The sequence below is a fragment of the Rhincodon typus genome, chromosome 9 (genome assembly GCF_021869965.1).
Source record: "Rhincodon typus isolate 14 chromosome 9, sRhiTyp1.1, whole genome shotgun sequence".
NCBI lineage: Eukaryota > Metazoa > Chordata > Chondrichthyes > Orectolobiformes > Rhincodontidae > Rhincodon > Rhincodon typus.
In genome coordinates, this window is record NC_063340.1 from 19,891,152 (window position 1) to 19,910,943 (window position 19,792).

General features: G+C 40.9%; 1 protein-coding gene across 1 annotated transcript; it reads right to left on the minus strand.

The window, feature by feature from the left end:
• Nucleotides 1-1,694: 1,694 nt before the first annotated feature.
• On the minus strand, nt 1,695-13,742 carry LOC109912882 (retinol dehydrogenase 13-like). Its single transcript, XM_048601042.1, has 5 exons — nt 13,610-13,742; nt 9,024-9,179; nt 7,915-8,019; nt 3,620-3,832; nt 1,695-1,966 (listed from the first exon to the last, which is right to left on the minus strand). The coding sequence occupies exons 1-5, from the start codon at nt 13,707-13,709 to the stop codon at nt 1,710-1,712; spliced, it is 831 nt and encodes a 276-aa protein (XP_048456999.1). The 5' UTR covers nt 13,710-13,742; the 3' UTR covers nt 1,695-1,709.
• Between the last annotated feature and the right edge of the window lie 6,050 nt (nt 13,743-19,792).

Consider the following 19,792-nt stretch of genomic DNA (forward strand, 5'->3'; position numbering starts at 1 on the left):
CACCCTGTTGCAGTTTCTCATCCACCACCCCTACAAACACACACAAACTGATGTCAGAAATATTTGACCTGGAGAAAGTAAATTGAAATTGTTAAGTATGAGCACAATAGTAATTCACAGTGTAAACTGGGGAACAGTTTCATTATTGAATGAACATTACAAAATACTGTTTAACATCACCAAGTCAGGTCTGCTCTGGGATTTGGAATTCACCCCCAACAAACCTGTTTTGTACCAGGCAGGACAATCTGAGAAACTCATGCTCCTCAGGGATATTTTTACCTCGGTTCAGGACAGAGCGGTGGATCAAAAACAAAGTTGCTGGATGCCGGTGTTTGTTTCTATTTCTGGAAATAGACTGGTCACTAATATAGACTACAAACCCACCTGACTCCCACAGCTACCTGGACTATACATCCTCACACCCCACTTCCTGTAAAGGCTCCATCCCATTCTCTCAGTTCCTCCGGCTCCGTCGCATATGTTCAGATGAGGCCAACTTCAACAAGGGAGCCTCTGAAATTTCCACCTTCTTCCTCAACCAAGGATTCCCCAGCTCCGTTGTCGACAGGGCCCTCAACCAGGTCTGTCCCATCTCCCGCACTTCCGCCCTCACCCCTTCTCTTCCCTCCCGCAACAGCGATAGGGTTCCCCTTATCCTTAACCACCTTCCCACCAGCACCCACATCCAGAAGATCATCAGACGCCAGTTCCGTCACCTCCAGCGAGATGCCACCACCAGACACATATTCCCCTCCCCTCTCTTGTCCACCTTCCCCAGGGACCGTTCCCTCCGGGACACCCTGGTCCACACTTCCTTCACCCCCAACACCTCCCCACAGCCCTACAGCACCTTCCCCTGTAACCGGCGAAGGTGCAGCACCTGCCTATTTACCTCCTCCCTCCCCAGTATCCAAGGGCCCAAACATACCTTCCAGGTGAAGCAGCACTTCACCTGCACTTCCCAGAATCTAGTCTAGGGGTCTCCTCTACATTGGGGAAACGAAGCGTAGACTTAAGCAACTGCTTTGCAGAACAGCTAGGTTCTGCTCACAAAAAAAGACCCTGAACTACCTGTTGCTTGCCACTTTAACACACCACTCTGCTCCCTGGCCAACATCTGTCTCTGGCTTGGTGCAGCGTTCCAGCGAAGCCCAACGCAAGCTGGAGGAACAACACCTCATTTTCCGTTTGGGGACCCTACAGCCCTCCGGACTCCATATCAAGTTAAATAATTTTAGGCCCTAAAAACTCTCCGATGTCCCAGCCGCCTACCCCACACACCAGGCCTTGTAACCACAGCCTGCCATTACACCACCCCCCCCCCCCCCGTTATTAGTCACCAACAGTCCCCATGAACAACTCTTCACCCTCCCATCCAAATCATTAGCAACTCCTTTGTCTGTCCAACTGTCTGTCTCTCTCTTTGGGCTCTATCCTATCGTTTACTCCCTACCCCACCCACCTCCCTATTTTCTGCATATAAACTGACGTTTTCCCAGCCACCATCAGTTCTGAGGAAGGGTCACCGGACCCAAAACATTAACTCTGTTTTTTTCCTTCACAGGTGCTGCCAGACATTGAGCTTTTCCAGCAACTTTGTCTTTGTTCCAAATTTAAAGCATCCGCAGTTCTTTCGGATTTAGAGGGGTGGATGCCTGTCTCATCAGCCTGGACCAGGTGAAGGCCTTTGACAGGATAATGTACACCTACACGTGGAGCTTGTTCTCCAAAATGGGCTTTGGGAAGGGAATCAGACCCTCGGTACACAAACAGCAAGTGTCATTATGTATTAAGGTTCTACCTGCCCCTGGTGTTCCAAAGGATGGGACTGGCCCCATTGTCACAGAACACTCCCAAGTAGTTGGACCATTCCACATCACCTGTCCTTCATGGAGAAATTTGCAAAGAAAAACACCTTTGACCATAAGTCCATCAAGAAGTGGTCTGCAGTGTCCTCGAGACTCTGTGGGAAAAGGAGAGGGTGGATCCTGTAAGGTTGTTCCCTGAACACACCGTCAAGAAACACCAAGACTGCTACCTGTGAGATCCTTCATGTACATCTGGTTGGTCTGTGTCACCACATGCTGCCCTTCAAGTGGCTGTGGGGATTAGAGACGGTCACACGTCTCCTGCTGGAATATGCCTGTGCAAAGGAAGTCTGGAGAGAGATGCAGTGGTTTTTTGGTTAAGATTTGTCCTGAGCAGCTCTGTGACATGGGGCTCTGTGCTCCATGGTCTATTCCTCCAGAAACACAGCGAGACAAACATAGACTCCGCCTGGAAGACCATCAACTTGATGAAAGATGCTCTATGGCTGCCCAAAATTCATCGGTCTTCCAGGAATAAAGGAGTTGACCCCAACCAAGTGTTGCCGACTGGTACATTCCAAAGTGCAGGACTATGTGCTGAGGGACACACTAAAGCTCGGGGCAGCTGCCGCCAAGGCTCAGTGGGGAAAGACCTATTGTCGTCTGACGTCTTTCTGCCGAAGTTAAATGGGGGCCCATTCAGTTATTGAACCCACCTGGTACTGCAAATTTAATCTTGTACAAGAAAGAAATGTCTTTGGTTTACTTGTTGGATTAAGTCAAACTCCAATGTTTGTTTCTCCATAGGCTACTGTACAGAACTGAACTGCTTCAGTGACAGTATATAAAGAAATTTTTATGAATAAAGTAGATTTTTGAAAATATGTACTTATAAGAGACAGAGTTATTTACTGTCTTTGTTGTAGATATCACAAGGGTTATTCACATGCCACCTGGTCACAGTCACAGATCAAAGAAAGGGTCTGGGTCAGCCAGTGACATTGGACCCTGTTTCAGACTTTGAGGAAAGGGTACAGCAACTGATTGGCTGAAACCCTCTACAGAGAGCAAATCTGTTGAGGTTACATCTTACCAGTCAATATTAGCAGAGTCCCAGTCAGCATTTGATCTCTCAGAAACAACTACAAGCACAAGGTAATGTACCAGCTTAGCCTTCAAGTTAAAGAATGCCGTAGAGGCATTCTTGTTTGAAATTTCTCCACTGCCTCCTTCCCTTCGTCTGTAATCTCCTCCAACCACACAACTGAGGTACTGCACGTCTCTTGTTCTGGCTTCTTCTTCATTCTTGATTTTAACTACCTTCAGCTCCCTAGGCTCAAACCCTGGAATTCTACCAGTATACCCCTTCTCTGCTGTACTGCTCATTACTTCATACCTCTGACAAAACAGGTGGTCATTTTCTCTAATATTTCTGTGTGGCATCATGTCAAAGTTTGTTTTGTAATGGTGCTGTGAAGTGCCTTGGTATATTTTTATTATGCTAAAATAGTCACACAAATACAAGTTCTTGTTATTGTTATTGTTGCAGTTGCCAGGACAACAGGGTTGAGTCAACATCTTTTTTTAAAAAAAAATCTTAAAATGTATCACTTTTGTGTTCAAGGAGTGTAGACAAATAAATTAAATGCAAAACACAGTAATGTATGTTTGGTAAATACACGCACTTCTTATTCTATGGTCAATGTCTCAGTTGGTGCGTATATCCAACAAGTCAATCGAAGGGAGGGCAAATCACACTGCGGCATGTCATACATTTCAGTAGCCAAAGCATGATTAACTCAACTTACTGTGAAGTTTTTTCGCCAGTTCCCTTGTAAACAATATGTTTGCAAGTTTGCTCTGACAGTATGCTGCCTTGGTGTCATATTTTTTATTTTCCCAGTTGAGATCATTGAAATCAATTTGTCCCACTTTGTGAGCAAGTGAGGATACATTTATAATGCGACCATTTCCAGAGTTCTTTAACTTTTCAAGCAGCAGGTTTGTCAACAAAAAATGACCTGCATTAAAAGAAAAATCTAACATCACTAAGCATCAAGAACAATGATTTAAGAGATAAAAACATAAATCTACTTGTCTCTGTGCCTCTTGAAAGATAATCTCAAAATTAGTTGCAGCAAATCCAGTAACTGGTTCACTTCACACTAACAGCTTTTACCCTCTAAAACTTTCGATGTGCTGCAAGTTTCTGAAAAAGATCATAACTACTCAATCATTCATAGTGATCAAAGGTGTCACTAACAGTGCTATCAAGTAACACTTACTCTGCAACAACCTGCTCATTGATACACATTTTGGGCTTTCCCAGGTCAGCTAAGCCCCTGGTCTCAAAATAGCTTTGTTCCAAACATGGACTCAAGTGCTGAACTCAAAAGGGGAAGTGACAGTGACTAGCTTGGTATTTGATATTACAGGCACCAGTTGACCAAGTGTAGCATAAAGGAGCCCGAGCAAAACTGGAATCAATGAGAATAGGGGAAAAGCTGGTTTGAGTCATACGCAGCATGAAGGTGGTTGGTAACCAGTCATCGCAGCTCATGGATATTACTCAGGGTAGAGGCTACCTTTAGCTGCTTTATCAATGACATTTCATCCATCATTAAAAGCTCAGAGGTGGGCATGTTTGCTGATCATTGCACAACATTCAGTATCATTTGAAATTCTACAGATACTGAAGCAGCCTATGTGCAAAGATAAGGCTTGGGCTGATAAGTGAGCAGTAACATTTATTCCTCACAAGTACATGCAACGACCAACCATCTCCAACAAGGGAGAGTCCAACCATCGCGCTTTAAATATTCAATGATATTACCATTGCTGAATACCACCACCCCCAAATTCTTGTAGGTCACCAACGGCTTGAAATTGAACTTGACCATCTATATAAAAATCATGGTTGCAATAGCAGGTCAAAGGCTGGGAATTTTATATTGATAACTGACTCTCTTTCCCATCCCAGACAATCCAAGAATCAGGAAAAAACAGCCTACTTGTTTGGAGCCTTCACCTAACATCTTCAACATTCACTGCTTCACCATCAATATGCAGTGACAGCAAACTGTCTCAAAATACAAGATGCACTACAACATCTCATCAAGGCTCCATAGACAGCATCTTCCAAACATGTTGCTTTAACCAGCTAGAAGGACAAAATCATCAGATACATGGGAATCTACAAGTCACACAATCTTGATTTGGAATGATATTACCCTTCCTTCAATATTGCAGGGTTAAAATCCTGGAATACCTTCCCAAACTGCACTCAGCAGAAGGCAGCTCATCACCACTTTTTCTATGGCAATTAGAGATGGGTAGTAAATGCTGGCCCAGCCACCAACGTGCATATCCCTTGAATTAATTAAAAATCAGTTTCTTCTTGCGAGCCTCAGCACAATGTTTAATTACCAGAGATTAGGTGGCACCTTCCAATCTTACATTAAAGCGAGTGCCTGTCCGACTATTCAGACCGATAGTTATTGGAGATGTGCATTATTTCTTACAGGCAATGAAGAAATGTTGGCTGGAGTTGCCAAAACCCAAGCAATCTTATCTATCTTAACCGATTACTTGACTCGGCTGATGAGAGGGCGCATTACCTCAAAGATCATTTTGGGAAGGGTTTATCATTAATGATGGAACAAGTCAATATGCCCTGCTCTGCCTTTATGCATGCTCAACTTGAGAGACACGTGAAACAAAATCAACTGCATCAAAACCCACTAATCATTTTTTAAAAACTTTTGGCAAGCTTTAAACATGCATGTTTGAAAGTATTCTGCAACTGACTTGAGAAACAAATCTATTTCAGACTGAAATTTTTCACAAAACAACAAATGCTGGAGATCACAGCGAGTCAGACAGCATCCATGGAGACAATGTATTACCACTGGACTGTTAATCCAGAGACCGAGGTAATGTTCTGGGGACACGGGTTCAAATCCCACCACGGCGAATAGTGGAATTTGCATTCAATAAATATCTGAAATTAAGAGTCCAATGATGACCATGAATCCATCGCCGGTTGTCAGAAAACCCCATCTGGTTCACTAATGTCCTCTAGGGAAGGAAACTGCCATCCTTACCTGGTCTGGCCTATGTGACTCCAGACCCACAGCAACGTGATTAACTCATAACAATCCTCTGGACAATTAGGGATGGGCAATAAATGCTGGCCAAGCCAGTGACACCGTCACTCATGAAATAAAAAAAAAGCTAACGTTTTGAGTCTAGAGGACTCTTCATCCAAGCTGAAGTGATGGAGAGGACAGCATTTATGCTAAAGTTTGGGGAGGGGGTGTTTGGGGATAGTGGGTGTAGGGTGCTGCTGGAGAAAGGATGTTGATAGTTCCGATTAAGTGAGTGGAATTTAAGAATGGCAGAACAATGGTGTGACTCCTGCCAAACTTGAAAGGACAGACAGTCCCCTCGGGGTGGGGGGAAAATGGGATAGAGGACGTGATAACACCTCCTCCCTGCTCACTATCCAAGGGCCTAAAAAAGAGAAAAGAGTCTTTCCAGGTGAAGCAGCATTTCACCTGTACCTCCTCCAATCTTGTGTATTAGCTGCACCCAATGTGATCTTTGTTACATTGGAGAAACCAAACGCAGACTGGGTGACTGCTTTGCGGAACACCTCCGGTCTGTGCGCAAGTAGGACCCCAATCTTCCTGCAGCCGGTCATTCTAACACAGCATCCTGCTCGCATGTCCACATGTCTGTCCTTGCATGCTGCAGTGTTCCAGTGAATCACAGCACGATCTGGAGGAACAACACCTCATCTTCAGATTACACTTTACAGCCTTCTGGACCTAATACTGAGTTCAGCACCTTCAAGTTGTGAACCAGCTCCTATTTCTTCTCTTTCTTTTAGCTTGTTATCATGTCCTCTCCCCTCTCTCCACTCCCCCCAATGCTAGCAGGGACTGTCTGTCCTTTCAAGCCTGGCAGGAGACACCATTGTTCTGCCATTCTCACATTCTGGTCACTTAATCTGAACCATCAACATCTTTTCTCCATCAGCATCCCCACCAACTACAGCATATATACTTTCCCCTCGACACTTCAGCTTTGAAGAAGAGTTATTTAGACTCAAAATTCTAGCTTGCTTGGTCTCCATGTATGCTGTCTGAACCGCTGATATCTCCAGAGTTTGTTGCTTTCAGTACAGATTCCAGCATCTGCAGTAATTTGTTCCTACCCTGAAATTTTCCAGGCCTTTTGACTAAAGATAACATGGTAGTTTCTTCAAATACACGTGGCACTGCCTTACACAGAATCAATCAACACTTGTGTGAAACCAAATTGTGATTCAAATATATTATATTTGGTTTCAGTATTTTAACACAACAGTATTACTGAGTGATCAAACTTGGCAAGTCTGATTATCTTTGGTTAAGGAAGAAGTTTAGTGTGCAAGTTTCTCAGTTGCAGGTAGAGAAGTAGAATTCCAACAAATTACAGGAAATTGCCAACAGTTCTCCAAACAGTGACCTTCGGATAATAGCTATACCATCAAACCGAGTAGTGCAGTGAAACCTGAAGGCCTTCCACCAAAAGGAGAGAATGAAATGTTGAAATGCAAGCTAACTTTCGTGCATCTCCATTTGATTCATAACGGAATAGCAGCAGCAGAGAACTGAGAGCACATCTACCTTCTCAGTTGGGGAACAGCACTGGGACACTTCAAGATGAGATAACAAGGAGAAAAAAAACCCACCAGTTTAAACAAGGCAGTAAATTTAGCCTAAATGATAATAGAGAATTAAATCTGGTGGAATGCACTAAGTAAAGCAGATTTGACTCTATTTGACTCTGAGAAAGGGGTCACTGGACCCAAAACATCAACTCTGATTTTCTTCTCCAGAGATGCTGCCAGATCTGTCAAGCTTTTCCAGCAACTTCTGTTTTTGTTTCTGATTTACAGCATCCGCAGTTCTTTCGGTTTTGAATCTATCAGTTGTTTGCTAGGCAGGTCAAAATTATCTCCAATTAAACATTTTCCTACTCTCAACCAATTTTATATGGAATAAACAGAGAGCAGGGCCATCATCACACAACGCTGAAATATTTCTACAGAGCTTACCAAGGTGATTTACACCTAATTGCATTTCAAATCCATCTTCTGTTTTCCAGTGAGGACACCTCATAATACCAGCATTGTTAATTAACACATTTACATTCTCCTCCTCTAAACAAAGAAACAAAAACAAAAAAAAAACTTAATGAGTTGCAAATTTAAGGCAAAATTACAATTAGCGTATCTATTGTGGATACACCAATTCCCGGCAAGCAGGGAGAGGGAGCATGAACGAGTGAAGTCAATAAAACAGTGAGCACAAATGAGTAGAAGCAGCAAACAAGACAGATTGCTGAGAGATAAATGTTGAACGGTTGTTAACGGAAGATGTGAATAATTGAGAATGGGTTGGCATGTGCTGGATGGCAACCCATACAAAACAAGACTTGGGGTGTGGGGCTGGGTAATGAACATGGATAAAAGGTGGTTTCAGTTACGTGATGAGTCCAAAGGGCTGCAAAGGTACCTAGGCAGAAGACGAGGTATTGTTTCTCCAGCTTGTGTTGAACTTCACAGGAGCATTACAGCAGGCCTGAGAAAAACTTTGGCATGGGAACAGGGTGTTTGGTGTGTGTTCAAGTAGCAGATGATTTGAAGCTCAGGGTCATTTTTACATACAGAGTGGAGGTGTTCTGCAAAATGATCATCCGGTCTGCTTTTCATCTCACCAACATAGAGGGGGCCACATTGTGAGTAGCAAATACAGTACATAAGATTGACTGAAGTGCAGGTAAATCACTGCTTCACCAGGAAGGTGTGCCTCAGACCTTGGACAGTGAGAAGGGTGGTGGTAAATGGGCAAGTGTTGCACCTTCTGCAATTGCATCGGAAGGTACCATGAGGGGGAGGGGAGGTGTTGGGAAGAGAGAAAGAAGGATCCAGAGGGAATATTCCCTGCAGAACGGTGACAAGGGAGAGGAATGTGTGTCTAGTGGTGGCAGAAATGGCGCCATATGATCCTTTGGATGCAGGGGCTGCTGGGGTATTGAGTGAGGACCAGGGGGATATTATTGTTGACATGGGAGCAAAGAGAATCTGGTTAGAAAAACATGACCAGCAATCCTTCAATATAAATTAGTTACAAAAGGTTGATGGACATAAATCAAATGTTTTACCTTCAGTTACTTGTTTGGCAAACTCTCGAATTGATTTAAGTGAAGCAAGGTTAAGATGCTTTGCATATACATCATGATTCAGGGTTTCACCTCGAATTTCTCGAGCAGCTGTTTCACATTTCTCCATATCTCGACATGCCATTATAATTCTGCCACCTACATGGAAACAGGAAAAGATTTGCGTATAAACTTTCCGGCCCTTGTTCATTAGTACTTGTTTTCTTTTAGAACTGTCAGCACCTAACGGGGTGAGATTTCACAGATCCCAACAGCAACAAATTATTTCATCTTAGTAACCATTCTTCATGCGTATATTTCAGCTACAGCAGAACTGCATGTGATTGGTTCAGAGTGTGACCTCTATATATGCTGCCCTCAAGGTGACTGTAGAGGGGAAGAGACTGTTGCCCATCTCCTTGAGGAACATGCCCTTGCAAGTAAAGTCTGGAGAGAGTAGCACTGATTTTTGTCTAGGCTCATCCCAACTGGACTTTACGCTCTGCAGGTTGTTCCCAGGGATGCAAATTGAGGAAAGCAGCAATTACGATTGGAGGACCATCAACACGTGAAAGACTTTCTATGATCTGCCTGATACTTGCTGCTCTTTCGGTGCAAGGACTTCTTTACCAACTGTTTCAAATTGACAAATTCCAACAAACAGGACTACTCTGAGTGTTGCACTCAAGTTTGAGATACCCACTGCAGAGACAGAATAGAGAAAAGGTAATTGGTTCAGGCTTTTCAGCCATATTACACTGAGCTTCAGAGGCTAGAAACTGTCAACCCTTGGACTAAGTGCCTTACAAAGGGTATACAGTATAAAACTAGAGTATTGAAAATGTTTTCAGGCAGGCAACAACGTAACCAGCATATACAGGAAAACTTCATGACTTCGGCAGTTACTATAATTTCCAGTTTCACTCTTGCACCATCATGCATAACATGGAATGCATTTTGTGAATATTACAAGTATATTGATATTGATTGGAACATGTTGGGGGCAAGTTGAATATTACTGTAAATTCAGCAAGGTTCAAGTTGGAATGTTTTTGTATATTTTTAAAACAAATTTTATGAATGAAATATACTTTTTCTGGAAAAGTGTGCACGTGTAGATGTTTTTAAGCTAGAAAATAGAAGCAAGAGTAGGCAATTTAGCTCTGAGCCTGCTCTGCCATTCTATATGATCATGGGTGATCGTCCAATTCAGTATCCTGTTTCCACTTTCTCCCCAAACCTATTATACGTTCTAATCAATCTGTACACCTCTGGAGCAGTTGGGACTTGAACCTAGGTCTCCTGGCTCAGAGGTAGGGACACTACTACTGCACCACACATCCTCTCCCCCTTTTCCCATTAGGAGTCACTATATTATAACACAAGCTGAGACTCAGGGCTAACTTGATTGAAGTTCCCATAGTTAAGATATGTTAATTTAGCACAGATTTTCTGCCTTCTGGTTTTTATGGTTTAATGCTATGCCATACAATTCCCAGGCCTACAAAGCCACCAGGGGAGCTTACACAAGTACTCAGTAAAAATTATTTCATTATACTTCAAAGATGCCTGCAATTCCCTTGCCAAAAAACTTCAGAATTGTGCTCCCAGGCTGATACCATTTGATCCATCACACGGTGAAGCAGCTTCGAAACCAGAGCTAGTGTGTCCAATTATCTTTCCCCATTCAGCAGACCAACATAAGCTCAATCTAGTACAGCAAACTATAATTACATCATGCCAGTAATGTAATAAAAAAACCTCAGATGTTTTCACAAGAGCATTACAAAACAAAACCAACTGAACAATCAAAGATGAAATTAAATCATATAAATCAAAAGGAAAGAGATAGGCTTTAAGGAAGATTTTAAAGTGAGAAGCAAAGTGGTAGAGCTATAGAGAGGATATTCCAAAGCCTGGGGCCTGGACAGCCAAGTGCATAGCTGGTGCTATAATTAAGATCAGAATGCTCGAGGCCAGAAATCACAATAGTGAAGATGGCAGAATTAGATGGGCATCAATATCTTGGAGGGTTGTGGGGCTAGATAAGATTATAGGTATGGGTTGGAATGAGCGCATGGAGCAATTTGAAAGCAAGAATGAGAATTTCAGAATCAGTGTTTGCTTGATCAGGGGCCAATGTAGATTAGCAAGCATAGGTGAATGCGATCAACTCTGATTTTCCATGGCAAAAATCTGGATGACCAAGTTTATGGGTAGAATGTGGGAGATCAACAAGATGTGCATTGGAATGGTGAAGTCTACAAGTAACAAAGCACGCAAGATGGTTTCAACAGCTGTTGAGCTGAGAAAGGTAAGCTGGGCAATGTTAGGAGGTGGAAATGGGAAGTATGTGGTCAAAAGCCCATTTTCGGATCAAATATTATACCAAGGTTGAAACCATTCATTCAGTCTCAAAACAATTGCCAAGGTGAAGAATGGGCACTGAAGCTAGGGAGCAGAATTTGAAATGTGAAAAATGAAGTGTGAAAATTATTATTCTCGGGGTTCTTTGTTGGTTTTGTCCTATAGTATTCCTTGATTGCTTGGGGCAAAAGGAATTTGAGCAGAGTGCCTCAAAATACTGTTTTGTTCACCAAAACATGTGAGAGCAATATGCACTGACTCTATCTTTCATAAGCAAGCTTTTTTCACCCTTTGCAATGCTTTGTTCCCACCTCAGATGATGACTGTTAAATTTCTGTGTTCAGAATAACATGAGTAATCTTCATTCTACCACAATAAAATGTCATAAACTAGCAACAGGTCCACCCACAAAACTACAAAGTTGCCTTTGTTCACTTTTACTAGAAAGCAATGAAAATGTCATGTCAGCAACTTTTAACACCCATAAATTTGTTAAAATTAGAAAAGATTACAACTCAGTGTATGATCAGATGGGAACAGGTTTATACTGTCTTTACTGACTAGATCCTTTGGAAGTGACTGCAATAATGACTGTTATCTGGTTACATGATTGGTCCCTTTATTCAGTGTTCAGTCTGTGAAGTTTCAAAGCCGAGAATGTCCTTGTCTCTGCAAAACTAATTCAATTATTATTTTTGATATTATTCTTTGTTAAACACCAATTTGTCTAAATCTTCCTAAAAGGAGATAATCTTCTCAGGTACATTAAGTTTCAGGGGCTCTTCTGAAAATTCAAGATTAGTTAATAGCTTGGGGATAGATTGATTAACATCTATGTACTCTCATTTCCAGCTAATATCGGAAATCTTATTGCATATCTAGCAAAATGGAAGCTCTGAATTGTAGGCTTGAAATTAGCACTTATCACAAAATGTAGACACTGAGCGTGAGTAATTAAAAAGTAAAAAAGTAGACTAAAAAAAAGTCTAACCCCAAAACATGCTCATTGTCATTTTACAATGGCAGACATTGAGTCGTACAAGTATCTTGTCATGGAGTGGTGGGACTTCTTTCAACATTGTTGAATTGAACTCTCATTGTGCAATCTGGAGTCAGTGCCACATGCCCAGCCTTGCCACATTCTTATTTCAGCCTCACCAACTATTTCCCTGCCTTCTGATAAATATCAAGGCATGTGTACTAATACAATTAATGATAAAGTTTATAGTTGACACTTAATATTCAATTTGTTCAAAATCAATTTCTGTGAAAGGAGGGGACAGAGAGAGAAGAAAGACACCGTGGGAATGGTAGGGCAAGGGCAAGCTCCATGGTAGCCATTGCCATCCTGAAGCTTGCAAATCCTAAGATTTCAGCTTACAACTCCAGCTGGGTCTTGAACTACATTTTCTGAAGCCCCAGTTTATGGAGAAAGGAATTGAGTTAATGGTTTAGGTCAATGATGTGTTATCAGGACAGCCAACTCCGGGTTGAATTTTCTCAGCTGTTTGGAGTATAAGTTGGGAGGGGGGAGGGCCGTCAAAGTGGTGGGGGACAATGTTGAGATAACAGCCACATGTTTATCAGTTTACAAACATGAAACTTGCAAAAAGCATTCAGTATTCAAAAAGGTTAATTTCGCTGTTTCATTTTAGTGATGTGTGCCAATGGCAACACGTTTGCTTTGGCTGTTTTATCTATTGCAGTTGGACTAATTTACTTAGAACTCTTGGGAAGGCAGACATTCTTAAATCAGAGAACGGCCCCGGTGGCAGCAGGCAATAAGTTGCCTTATGTCCTGGTTCCAGATGAAGTAGTCACATCCAACTTTCGGCCCGTTAACAAGCTTTCCCACTAACTGCAAAATATATCGCACTGACTCTGCTCCAATCTCCACAGATGCTGCCAGACCAATTGAGCATTGCCAACATTTCCTGTCTTTATTTCCAATTTCCAGCAACCACAGTATTTCCCTTTCATTTAAATTTTGCAAAGACTGGTTTAGCCAAATGCATTGCTCCTGTTGCAATCTTGTGATTTTCTAATCACGAAAAAAAGTGTGAATACTCAGGATTTAGGACTGAAGAAAAATTGTATATTGATAAGTTTGGCAATAGATCATTGATGCTAATGTCGATGTAACAATAGCACTGAGAAATTTAGGACAAAACATGGACAATAATTCAAGGATGCTTTCCCTCCTCCCTCTCCTCCAACTTTACCTCTGCTGGCCAGTTCTCGAGCAGTCTCTTTTCCGATACCAGTGTTTGCTCCAGTTATGATTATAGTTTTTCCCGATACTGCTGCTTTACTTGGACACATTCCACCTGTTGCATAGTCTCTAAAAAGGTAAATTAGATTGCATAGAACTAGTGAGCATTTCAAAAGAAAAAGTCATTTGTAAGCACTTTTCATCACTACTGGGCAACCCAGTGCTTTACAGCAAATTAAACACTTCTGAACTGCAGTCACTGGTGCACTGGCAAATAGGTTGCGGTCAGTCAATTTGTTCTCACTATACTTCCACAAACAGCAAGGTAAGAAGGTTTAAAAATACATTGATGTCAAATGGGGATAAATAAAGGTATTCTCGCCATAGTCCTAGCAGACCATAAAGCATTTCTCTCATTAGAGAGAGAGACAACTGGTGGTGGTTTACCCAGAGGGTCACCACTCCTCATGTTAGGGGGAAAGAGGTTGAGAAGAAACATTCACAGTGCAGGAATTCAATCTATGCTGTTGGCTTCATTCTGCATCACAAACTGGTCATCCAGCCAATTGAGATAAGGTACTGACCATGACACCAGGCATAACTCTGTATTGAGATTTTTACAGCACCCAAGCAGGCAGATGGGGTTTTGGTTTAGTATCTCATGGTCCATTTGACAGTGCAGAGCTTTTTCAGTACTGCAATGGAGTGTAAGTGCTGATTTGTACGTTCAAGCCTTAGCCTTCTTTGAACCCAAAATCGTGTGATTTGGAGGGGAGAGTGCTGCCAGAAAAGTCATATCTGATTTTCAATAATGTAAGCATGAGCTTGATAAAGAAACAGAAATGTAAAAAGGAATTTTGCAGCTAAAATGAAAACATTCCATGACCCAGTGCTGACCCTAGTCCCTGAAATGGGTAGAATTTGACTGTTGTTTGCTGATACTACACCTGAAATGAGAGGAATTCCATTACTGAGGGCTGAACCTGGTGCTTGAAGTGAGAAGGCTTCCACTGAACAGACTCAACTTGATTAAAAGCAATATCACCAAACTATTAATTGCCTTAAACTAAAACTTACTTCAATTTAAGTTACTCTATTTGCAGCATCTGCACTCATCTTCGAGTCCTGTTTTGACAGAACCAGAGGATGGTTGCAGATAGTCTCACAATTACAACTACTCAATGCTTTATCCAGTGCTCAACAACTGTAATTCCTGACAACTTTTCCCTCTCTCAAATCAACTAGCTATCATCCTATTTGTATTACATCATAAAGAAAGATGGCTTACAAAGGCTTGAAGGGCCTCCAAAGCCTTCATAGGTGCAGAATTTCAGGACAGCATAACGATGAGTAATATCAGACATTTCATGGTTCCAATTTTAGCTAATATGGCTCATCATTAATCTCAATTAGGGCAATAGTTGGGGTGCCATAATTGACCTAATACTTAAAGATATGGAAGGGAATAATTTAGAGTAGGGTTTCCAACCAAGGTCAAAGAATCTTCTCTCAAGGACCCTTCTTGAACGTTATTTTTTGAGGTTTGCATGCCCCTTTTAATTTTCTGGTGCTGTTTTCTCACTAACTACTTTTTTGTTGATAGTCACTTGGTAACGTTAAAGTCAACACAAATATAGAAGATAACGTTTACTTCTTTAGATAGATGAGGCAGTACAAATTCCAAAGACTTTGTAGGTTCTTGATAATTATGCATAAATCTCACATATTCTGATTTAAAAGTGAAAATTCTAACTAGTTGACTTATTGTGAAAGAGTATCACATCTGTACCCTGTTAAAACTAAATTCCAAGTGACTAGCCTCTCCAGTATTCTTTGATTTTGGTCTAGCAACTTCAAGTTTCTTTCCTCTCAATACTTTATTAAAAATCGGTGTTGACAAATGCAGTGTACTAACTTCTAAAAAGTCCAACTGTGCAAAAAGGGGAATACACAAATTAATTATAACAATTAGATAAGGAATGATTTAACTCGCATCTGCTTGACATTTCAGTGACTTTTTCTTTCCTCAAGTGAATGCATCTCCTTGCACAATCACGGTGTTTGCTTGAAGTCCTTAGCAGGGGGCATCCTATTTATGTAAAGGACACGTGTCACTTTAGGTTAAAAAGAAGGTTAACTTTTTCTGAAGAAGGGTCCAGGCCCGAAATGTCAGCTTTTCTGCTCATCTGATGCTGCTTGGCCTGCTGTGTTCATCCAGCTCTACACCTTGTTAGCTCAGATTCTGCAGCATTGGCAGTTCCTACTATCTCTGTTGGGGTGGAGGGTTATAATATCATAACTTTTGCAATGGACATTGAAAGCTTGTACACTATCACAGAAACTGGTCAGGAACATTGATAGACTATAAAACTGCATAAATCATACAATATCATGGCATAAAGAGGTCATTCAGCCCATAATGTCCAAGCTCACCGCTACCTATTCTTTGCCCATGGCCCAACAAATATTTTCTTTTTGAATATTTGTCCAAACCTACCAATGATTTATTAAAATCAACTGTCACCAGAGGCTGAATTAACACAAGTTTTGCAATCAATTCAGATAAAGTATAAAAAGAGAAGCAAAAATTAAAAAAAAAAATCAGGAGAATGTTCATCAGCAACACTGCATACAATGTACCACTAAATTCCATTGGCATCCATTACTTTAAGTGATACTGTCAATTACCCAAACCACTCACAATCACCTTCCATTTGATTGCATAAAACTGGCCAAACACCTCTATTTCCAAGTTTTGTGGAGTGTCCTTTCAGATTTTTCAACATATACTCCAATAGCTATTTATGTTATGACACCCCTCTGGAAACTGGGACTTGAACCCAGGTCTCTTGGTTCAAAGGTGCTGTCACTACCACTGCAGCCCTTAAAATATATCACGTTTTCTTCATTTTAAAAATTGGTATAATCCTTCTCCATGATGCACAGGATGTCAAACAGAAATAGTACTCCAGTGTCTCTACGGAACAAAGCGTCACTGTCACAAAAACATTTAACAGCCGGACAGCAGAGTCTCCAGCATTTCTCCATTCCCCAACATTTCTCTCCTGCTGCTGCTTCTCTCCACCACAGGCGTCCCTGACGAGGGAGGAATTGCCTATTTCCAGTCTGAGCTAGGTCCCAGTTCCAATTCAGGTACCATTTATAGGGCCTTTTGTGGGAGAATTCATTGGCCTCCCTAGTGCATTTTGAACCCTAGTTTCTGTTTCTGTGTTTTCCAACTCTGGAGAGCAAACATATGGAGATCAAGTGAGGATAAAATTAGCTTGGCTACTTCCCTGCTCCCAAATTAAATCAAATAACACCTTAACATTCACTGTCTAAGCTCATATTCTGAGCATCTTACTGAAGGGTTTAACCTGCATACAGCCAGATTCCAGCAACATCCAATGCTTTCATAAGGGAAAGGAAAACAAAACTAGCAAAAATTCTGGCTTCTTGGCACTTCCCTTTCCATAGAGTTGGCAATTCTAAGCTGCACTCAAAAAATAATTTTTTTGGAAAAAAAAATTGACAAGGGACAAGCCAAGGATGAAAACCTGAACTTTTCGCTAGAATTCCAAGTTCATTCAGTAATTTATACCACTTGTCTGATCCTGGTTTGCACTGCTAGATACTATTTGAGAGCCCCAATGGATTTGCCCGAGGTGCCTCAAACACACTTCCTCTTCATGTAATAAATGGATAACATTTTTGGAATTCATGTCCTGGACAAAATTTCTCTTTCAAAAGAAATAGAAGATTTCTGGAATGGAGGAAGTGGAAAGAAATCAGGAAAGCCTAATATTACAAAGCTCAGAAATTAAATACATAAGATGAAGTGAAAAATGTAATTCATTGAACAACTCAATCAACTAAATCCAGCTCTGTTTATTAGTTTAGAAGTTTCTTAATTGCATAATTCATCAAGAACTGTAAACTAGTACTGTTACAGAATCCCAAACAAAGGTAGTAAAACAGGTATTGGGGTCTAGTTTATCCAACATCCACTTGAGAAAATATTCAAATACATTTTAGAACCTGCTCAAAAGAGCAAAGCTAATGCAAGGATGTGTTTAGTAGCAATAAAGCAGGCTGCCTCAGTAATTTAGAACAGCAAATAAATCGAGCCATGTCAGGAGATTCTCAGATTTGATCATCCAGCTGCAGTTACTTTAAACACAACATTATGTAGAAATATTGCTGGCTTCTGTAAACCTAGGTTAATAAGCCAAAAGGCTGAGACACCCATTACTACATACTATGCTTTGTTACAAGTGCACATGTGAACATTAGATGAGATCAGAGAATCAGCCTGTGAAGTCTCCTAAGTCAAGCAACTGACACTGAACTTAATATTGACTTTTTTAAAGCAATGTTAGTGGACTGTAACGTCTACGGCAACCATACTCATGAAAGTAGTCAAATATGATGAGCAGATGAAAGATGGAAAACTAGTTTAAAAAGTTATGTGTATTTGAATTCTTTGATCTCATTACATTACATTGAGTGTACAGCATCAAAACACCTACTTGACTCAAATGGCTTATACCAACATATACGTACCAGTCAGTCATTGTCCCAAGCAACATAACCGATTTCTTAAACACTGTGCTTTATGGACTGTTCTCAGAGGTGCACACCAAAACATCTGGAGGACTATCAACTAGTATTAAAAGAGTTGATTCAAGACTATTTATTTTAAAACTAAATGAAAGGCAACAATGAAAGCAGAACTAGCTGAAGTGAACTGGCCAATTAGGTCTATGGTGATGTCATGGCAGACATTAAATACAAAGTACACTGAATTTTTCTTTCTCATTAGTATGTATCAATTCTAAGGAGGGGACTTGTGGTTAACCAGAGTCAGAGTCAGAGGTATACAGCACAGAAACAGACCCTTTGGTCGAACTCGTTTGTGCTGAACAGATATCGTAAACGGATCTAGACCCATTTGCCAGCATTTGGCCCAGAACCCTCTCAACTCTTCTTTTTCATTTACCCACCCAGATGCCTTTTAAATGTTGCAATTGTACTAGCCGCTATCATTTCCCCTGGCAGCTCATTCCATACACACACCACCATCTGCATGATAAAGTTTCCCCTTCGGACCCTTTTATATCTTTCTCCTCTCACCTTAAATCTAAGCTCTCTAATTTTGGACTCCCCTACCCTGGGGGGAAAAGGCCTTGGCTATTCATCCTACCCATGCCCCTCATGATTTGATAAACTGAAGAGATGAATGTTACTACCAAACTTAAAAGAACAAAATTATATTTGTGTGAAGATGAATTGCAGGTCAGGACTTTGAATAGAACATTTAAAAAAGCAAAAGAATGAAAAAATTAAGAGGAAGGAAAAATTTGAGTATGAGAGAGAGCTGGAGAAACACGAAAAAGAAGTGTTTCTATGGATATTTTAAAAAAGTTAAAGTGACCACTGCTTTGAAAGAGAGTCAGTCTAAGGAATTTCTGGCATAAAATATGATGGCAGATGAAATGAACAAGTATTTTACATTGGCCTTCACTATGGAGGATACAAATAACATCCCAGAAAAAAAACTGGGAAACTAGGACATGGAATGGAAGAAGGAGGAATTCAAGAAAACAACAACCATCAAGGAAGTAGTACTGAACAAATTTTGAGCTGCAGGTTGCCAAATCCTAACTCATTTTTATCCTAGGGTCTTGAAAGAAGTGGCTAGTGATACAGTAAATGCATTGATTGAATTTTTTCACAATTCCTTACATTCACGGAAGGTTCCATTAGATTGTAAAATAGATGGAAGGAGAGAGCGGGAAACTACAGGCCAGTTAACTTGGCATGTGTCATGGGGAATGCATTTGAAACTATTAAAAGGTGCTATTAAAAAGTACAACATTTATAAACTGCAAGGTAAGGTAATAGCCAAATTAAAAAGCCAGTCTATAGTGATTTACCCACAACAACACTAAATTGAAAATTTAGTGAAGTTAGGGTTCTTTCATTTGTTGAAAAATCAGATTTTTTTTTGGAAAACTGACAAGTTTCTCTCTCCAGTGAGGTATATTCCAACACATCATTCCTTTCCCAGTCCTCACCTCTCCTCATTTTCTGCTACATCCCCCAGTGAGGTATTTTCCATCCTCAAATAAAAAGTGATTTTGTCATTTGCACGAAAATACTCTCAACGTGCCCCATCGCAAACTAAACTTCA

Excerpts from the sequence above, each read along its gene's own strand:
- LOC109912882 (XM_048601042.1), bottom strand. The coding sequence starts at position 13,709 with ATGTGTCCAAGTAAAGCAGCAGTATCGGGAAAAACTATAATCATAACT. Across the intron at positions 8,020-9,023 it reads TGCCAAACAAGTAACTGAAG|AGGAGGAGAATGTAAATGTG; the intron begins GTAAAACATTTG and ends TTCTTTGTTTAG. Across the intron at positions 3,833-7,914 it reads ATTAGGTGTAAATCACCTTG|GTCATTTTTTGTTGACAAAC; the intron begins GTAAGCTCTGTA and ends CTTTTAATGCAG.